At 46.0% G+C, this 7430-nt stretch overlaps 1 protein-coding gene across 2 annotated transcripts in view; it reads left to right on the top strand.

Moving 5' to 3' along the window:
* Positions 1 to 3379: 3379 nt before the first annotated feature.
* LOC142566144 (uncharacterized) overlaps positions 3380 to 7430 on the top strand; it is a 25880-nt gene continuing 21829 nt past the window's right edge. The window contains exons 1-4 of one of the 2 annotated variants that reach the window (XR_012824980.1): positions 3380 to 3845; positions 4455 to 4499; positions 4561 to 4732; positions 5628 to 5743. Coding sequence is in view for 1 of the 2 variants with exons in the window: in XM_075676968.1 (XP_075533083.1) it covers positions 3564 to 3845; positions 4455 to 4499; positions 4561 to 4732 (499 nt within the window). In the remaining variant the exon portion in view is untranslated. The remainder of the gene's footprint in view (positions 3846 to 4454; positions 4500 to 4560; positions 4733 to 5627; positions 5744 to 7430) is intronic. The other variant, XM_075676968.1, reaches the window with a different exon arrangement.

Raw genomic sequence — 7430 nt, 5'->3', positions numbered from 1 at the left:
AGTCAAAAGTCCCTAATAATTAAACTGTATGGCTGACCTGAATCGAAACACGCAGCAAAAAAAGAAAAACCCGATGTTTTTTTAACATAGTAATAATAAAAAAGAACGTACGTCCGCACCCAGCCGATGGCCAACGGCAAACCGGTGCTTACGAAATGTTGGGTCGTAGTCGACCCGCGTGCAGTGTGCACTCGGCCACGTCGGTTACAATGGTCGGGCCTAAGTCTCTTGCTGATGGTCGCTAGACGTCAGGCGAGTGTCAATACCCGATGCCGGCCCCCCATTGGGTGCCGAGGTCGGGCCAACCGTTTTGCTGTCGGCTAGAGACGTCGGGCCGATTTTGTAATGGGGACTTCCTGCTACTTGGGTTAATGTTTAAGAGAAAGCTCTAGCTCGAGTGCTCCTATCTAAATACACGTAAACGCAGGATTCGTTTTTCTCGGCAACCACTGCACCAAACTTGACGATGTTTGTTGCATTTAGAAGAAAAAATGAAAATCTAGTGACTGTTGGTTTTGAATTTTTGATTTAGTCGTGAATTTTTTGTTAAAAATTGTCAAAAATTTTCAGAAAACGAAACTACCAAGTTTACAACTCTAACTCAGCAACGACAAATGATAATACTATACTCGGTATCGCATCTAATAGTACATTTAAAGCGGACAAAATTCATATGTCACACTTGAATCTCAAAAAATTTAGTAATATGGAAATACAGCTTTTGCAGAAACTTTGTAAACAACGTAACAAAATCACGTAAGATATAAAATGACGTATCAACTTTGTCCGCTTTCAATGATCTAATGGATGCCGTTTACAGAACCGCGATATCTGTTCTTCACGCAGAGCTACGAATTTGTGAACTTCGTGCTTCTATTATTATGCGAAGCATATTAACGTAGGTTTCGGGCCTTCGCGCGACGCCCGGCGGTGGCCACCATTGACCCTGAAGTGGGGTCACGTGACATGACGTCACGTGATGACGTCACACAGGCTGCAGATGGGGCCTCATATCGCGCCGTCGGTCGCCTCCCGGCGGTGGCCACCATTGACCTTCAAGTGACCTTCAAGTAGGTCACGTGACATGACGTCACGTGATGACGTCACACCGGCTGCAGATGGGGCCTCATATCGCGCCGTCGGTCGCCTCACGGCGGTGGCCACCATTGACCCTGAAGTGAGATCACATGATGTGACGTCACGTGATGACGTCACACCGGCTGCAGATGGGGCCTCATAGAGTTTCTCACTACATTACCTAGAGGGAAATCTGGCGCTGCTGCGCTGTGGTATGCATGGGAATGCCGGTATATTGTGACTTCGGATTGGCATCGTTCTCGTAGAGACAGGACACCTTGAAGACGCGCTTGGCAAATACCGTTCCGTCTGTCACAATGATTCACTTTCTACTAGAACGGCACGTGAAAAGCTGTTTTAGCTTTATTATTACGCGAAACCATGTTTTGTTTAACTATAAGAACTTGTTATTGTGTGTACGACTACATGTTACGTAAAAAATATCAGCGTGCCGCTAAAGTTGGAGGACAGACGACAAGGTTCGCGCTCGCTTTGAAACAGTTGGCCGTCTGTTCTTGCTTTTCTTCGCTTGGTCATGCATTGTGGGTGAGTAAAGATGTAATATGTGTGAATGGAAGCATTTTATGAAGATTTTACTTTGAGAGCGCGTTATTTGCGTAGCCATAGCCACGTTTTAGACGAAGCCTCTTACAACACCAGCCAACACGAGCCTCGCAGACACATATACCGTCATTCCCATGACGGCACTGCGCCCCCTTAAGAAACTCCCATAGACGGTGGCGCCAGATTACCCTCTAGGTGTTATAGTGAGAAACTCTATGTGGGGCCTCATATCGCGCCGTCGGACGTCGCCCGGCGGAGGCCTCCAAGCTTCGGTTCGCGCCGTCGCGCGCGACGCGGCGGCGGCGCCACCATCGCTGCATCACGTGATATGTGACGTCACGCCAGGGATGAAGCGGCGCGCGCCCGCCGTCGCGTCAGTCTCTGTGCCCGCAACTGCGCCAGCGTCTTTGCGCCGGGCGTATATGCGGTCAAGATGCCTCCAAACGCTAAGGATACGCTAAGGTTAAGCCCAGCGGATGCTTTGCATCCACTGGGCTTAACCTTGATAAGCCTCCAATTTTTTTTCAAACTTTCGAATTATTCAAAATCTTTTTATCAAAATTCAGGCCATAAATCGAAATTCCACATCCAACAGTCACTAGAATTTAAATTTCTCTCTTAAATTCCACAAATTTCATTAAACTCGGTCCAGGGGTTATCTCACAAAAGCGTTTTTGCGTTTTACATGTATTTGAATAGGCCGCGTCGGAGTTCGGCCCGAGCCAGCCCGAGCTAAAGCTTCCTCTTAATTCCGTACGCGTTCATTAACGGTGAATATGCCAGGATTGTTTTGAACGCGCTCACATCTCTGCGAATAAAGACGCTTGTGGAGGTACAGAATCACGTACATTTGAAGCCTTTCGCAAGTTGCGATACTCTTCACGGACAACACTTTACATAACTCAAAATATTTCACCTACGAGTTGCTTCATGTAAAACGATTCAGATATCGCTGCTGCGTGGCGCCGTCTTCAATAAATACACACTTTCAGAGTACAGAAGGTAAAATCACAGTTGTGAGGTTGTTGATCACAGTCTGTAGCGCATATTTGGAAGGCAAGCACAACAATATATTCCAAGTACATTTGGTTTCAAATTTGCATTAAGTGCCTGTAAACTCTCGAGCTACTTCTGTTGGACAACTTGGCTTTTGCATCACATTTATTGGCTTCGAGATGTGTTCGTGAAGACCGATAATAACCAAGTCGTGAAATAGCGCCGTGAACAAGTGTCCATATGTTTCCAGTGAGGAATCAATATATATTTGTTCTCAAGTATTCAAATACAGATCGTCGTCAAAGTTGGTTCTTTATTCTATGTCGTCTTCCTCAATAAGACGTTCACACACTTCAGACTTATCTGTGGGGCATTCTTTCTTTCGGCGGAGCATGTGTTTCCATACATACAACACTCTGCCATCGTGACGGTACGAAAAAAATAGTGACCACCAGCTTCATGTTGTGTCTGGCCGCTCGAACAGCCGTGGGCAAAGCACAACTGCACAGGAAACTTCTTTCTATGATGAGACGCCGAAACGCATCTGCGCGAAACTTTTCACCGGAAGAAACCGCCGCACATCACACGACACCAATAACATAACCACACTAGCGACAGACAAAGCAGCACCAACAAAATGAAAACAAAAATGAAAGCAGAAGCGAAACCAGAAGTGGTAGAAGTAAGACGTGATCGCAGCGCTGCTAGTTCGCGTGACTACCACTTCGGTCATATTCTGTCAGATGCTGTCAGTGCTGTCAGGCTGAAGTTTGTCCCAGAACGTTGACATTTTCTACCGTGTTCGAGCGCGTGGTCAGGCTCTTTCATAATAGAGAAAACCTTTCTCTACGTTTTCATCGTCTCGCGTCTACCTCAGTGTTCATGTGGCACTGACTTATCATACCGTTAGTCTCGTGACCGTACACATGTCGAAACATAATCGATGCTCTGTTATCGGTTGCAAGCCCAGTGATCGGCCAGGTCCAGGGCCCTTTCGCCATAGGCTGCCCGTACATGAAGCGCAGCGCCTTGCCTGGTTGCAATGCATTGGCCTTCCGCCCACGCAGAAGTATGCGCGCGTTTGTCGTCGCCACTTCGCGCCAGAGGATTATATACACGACCCGCGGGTGCAGCAGGAAATGAGCACTGTCTTGAGGCCTGTGCTGCGCCCGGGTGCACTACCAACGCTCTTCGTTCCAAATAGGGTGGTAAATGCTGCATTTTCATGCTCAATTTGCAATCTTTGCCCGCTTTAGTAGTGAATGTGTTAACCGAGTTGCTTTGCAGTATCGGTTGCCTCGTGCGCGTAGTGTGTTTTTGTCTCATTTGTTAAAACAGGCAGCAATAAAGGTATGTGGATTCACACACAATAAAGCTGTATGGCCTGCAACGTACTTCAAGTACCACCGATTTCTTTTGTTTAGTGAATGAGCTAAACGAGTAACTTTTGCAACTGCCCTACCAGCCGTGTCGTGCGCGCAGCTTTTCCTTTTATTTAACTTAATCAGGCAGCAGGAAATATGTCGATTGAAGCAATACTAAACTGCCGCCGTGCACTGCACTTGAAGTACCGTCAATTTTGTTACCGCAACGAATGCAAGCTACCAATGGCATGTTCATACGTACAAATTAGTAATTAAAGAAGTGAACTTTTTTTTTTTTAGGATTTGCCACAAGGCATATGGGAAATAAAAAGGATTAAAAAAAGAAAACAATTGTACCTAAGCAGATGTTGCAGGAACTGCAGTAATATGTCTATAATTCACTGATAAGTGGAGGAACAGTGCACTTCATGCACCATCATTCTTTACTTGCAGCCTGTGCCTGCACCATGGAGCAGTGCTTCTAAAGCATCACAAACAGTAAGTGTCACATCATATCTGAATGCAATGACTGATTTTAGTGGTATCAATATCTTTGCAGTACGAGACGCGCACATGTAGGCGAGAACTATTGCGGTGCACAGCCAGCACCCAGACGACACAGGATGAGTGCAGCCTTCCTGCGACATCCAAGGCTGGCACGCAAACCGCAACAATCCTGTGCACAGTTGCTACCCAGACGCAGCAGCACCACATTTCTGGAAGGAATGCTGGTGAGCATGGGCTGTCACGCTGCTGCTATGGGTGGCCTTTCATGTTGAAATATACATCACATGTATAGAAAAATTCCATTAGAACTAACGTTGATACCTTTGGAAGCGTCCTTCTGCATAATATGTAACAATATGTTTTGTTGTGTCGCATACATATCTACGCACGTATTACGTACATGTGTGCACTTATTTTTTGTAACAATATGTGTTGCCTCAAAACGTGACTCAAGCTCACAATAGCTTTCATTAAATCTGCATGCTTTCTTCAGTCAGATTTTATTCCTGGTATTCAGCCCTGTTAATGTTGCACATACATGAAATGCACTTGATCAAATCAATTTCAAGCTAAAGTTTGTTTATTGGTAATACCTGTTTGATGCTATGCAAAGGTGGTTTGATGTAGTTTGATTTGACGAGTCTTATGTAGTAATCATAGTGGGACGTGCCCATTCTAGAAGCTTGACTGATAATGGGCACACATGTACTGGCTCATGCCAAGTGGCTAAATTAAAAGAAAATAAAGCGAATCAAAGAATCCTTAAATACATCTCACTAGTCCATTAACAGATCCATGTTCTTTAAGTATACCTCCAAGCTGACATATGTACAGATCATATGTACCAAGTCATTCTTTTGTTATACAGAACAGAGGTGGGCATACCTTGTCAGCGTACGAGGGTTATAGAGGGTCATAGTTTAGGTTTATGGAATTGTTAATGATAGCCTGTTGCAGCTAACAATTGTAGTCCTTGAGCTGGATTACTCAAGAGCACGAGAAATTGAAACAAACATCCACTTATTTACTTCCACATTCATTATTTTACGATGCATATTGCAATTAATGAATTATAGCCGATAACCTCGCAAGACGTAACCACTTGAAATGAATTTCCAGGATAGCGCCAGTTTCAAGATATTGCCACCAACCATGAGATTATCTCAGCCTCTCTGACTTTCCGCTTGACGTTCTTTGTTGGTGTGTTGCTCACCATACAGGCCGCATACTTTCTGGTAAGCTGCCTAGTTCTTTTCCTCCACTGTGAATCAATGTTTTTCCTGTACAGATACCTCAACACTCTCCCAGCCCATTTACTTTCTTCCATATTGCTCAGTCCTTCATAATTAATTTTACCATGAGCTTCTCTCACTTCAAAAGTTGTCCAGCCCATATCACCCTGCACTGCGTCATTTGTAGTCTTCCTGTGAGTGCCCAATGCGAGCCTTCCTACTGACCTTTAGTTGCCATTTAGTCCTAATTGTACCCCTGATTTCAAGCAAACAACCGCATTTCCAAATTTAAGTCCTGGAACCATTACACCTTTCCACATACCCCGGAGCTGCGGCGGAGGCGAGTGCCATCTGGAAGCGTTTCAATTTCAAGGAAGCGGGTGTGCCGCTTCGTGGACTCCGAGGTATTTACACGCCGGCGTGCGCAAATAGCGGACGCCGTCTCCAGTTGATGCATTGTGAGAACTCTGGAAAAAGGGTTTGAGTTATCGCGTAACAGAATTATGTTTTCTCGTATATTCAAATTACAATCCGAGAGCTATCATGTCTGTAGGTTGTGTGTAAGTTGTAGTTTACAATTTTTCCATGTATTTTAGCTTGAGAGATTCAATTCAGTCAATTCTTCGTGTCACATGGAAGGCCTAGGTATGCGTGGTTCGAAAATCTTTTTGCAATAACGACGTCTGATGCCAGACGCGGGGCATCGACGCCGACACCAGGTTTTCTGCGACACGGGCTCCTTAACACTCTCGCGTTAAAACATTGTTAGTTTAATATCCCACTTGCGCCAAGCGGCAGTTCTCGAAGAAGGGAACTGACCATTGCACTTCCATGCGGTCATGCGCATGCGTGCTTGTTCGCACATGATGTATCAAGCTGTTCAGCACACAATAAATCGGCAGAGACTGATAGAGTCTCTGCCAATTTATTGGCAGGGACTGTATCACTATAGAGTACTACTGTCGAAGGCGCTGATAAGTTTTGAAAACTCCCAAGTGTGCATACTGTGAGTCAGCGTGGAAAGCTGCACATATGTCGGTATGGAGACTGCGAGGTACTACTAATAACCACTAGTGCCCGTCGGGGTTATAATTGCGTCAGTGAAGCGGGTTGTCGCGAGTGGCGAAATGGTGAGCTTGACAATGTAGCGTGCGAGTGGTTGGTGATGCTGATGAACCAGAAAGCAAGTCAATAAGAGAAGTAATGCAATGGTCCTTGGCTGGCGTCGGTGTCAGAGCTGGCGCCCACTGCGGTACAGCACGTGGATATCGTAGGTGCAGCCCTGCAGGCGATGTGGCCATCGGGCAAGATGGCCTGAGGGATCTTTGAAGGACGACAGCCAACCTAGTAGATGGTTGTCCATGACTACATCAAATGGACGGCTATGCAACTAAGGCCTGAGCTTGGTGAGAGCCCAGGTGATGGCCAGGCATTCTTTTTCTGTCACAGTGTAATTGGTCTTGGCTTTCGCAAGTGTACGACTTGCACAAGCCACAAATATTCAGGAAACCCCTGTTTGCGCTGGGCAGGAACAGCGCCGAGGCCAACACCGCTGGCATGTGTGTGCACCTCTGTAGGGACTGTCAGGTTGTTATGGCGCAAGATTGGCGGAGACATTTGCAAATGACGGAGCTTTGGGAAGGCCCTGTCGCACTCGGATGACCACGAAGTGAGGGGCACGTTGCTTCTA

This window comes from Dermacentor variabilis, unplaced genomic scaffold (assembly GCF_050947875.1).
Source record: "Dermacentor variabilis isolate Ectoservices unplaced genomic scaffold, ASM5094787v1 scaffold_12, whole genome shotgun sequence".
Lineage (NCBI taxonomy): Eukaryota > Metazoa > Arthropoda > Arachnida > Ixodida > Ixodidae > Dermacentor > Dermacentor variabilis.
This window is presented reverse-complemented; position numbering and strand designations above follow the sequence as displayed.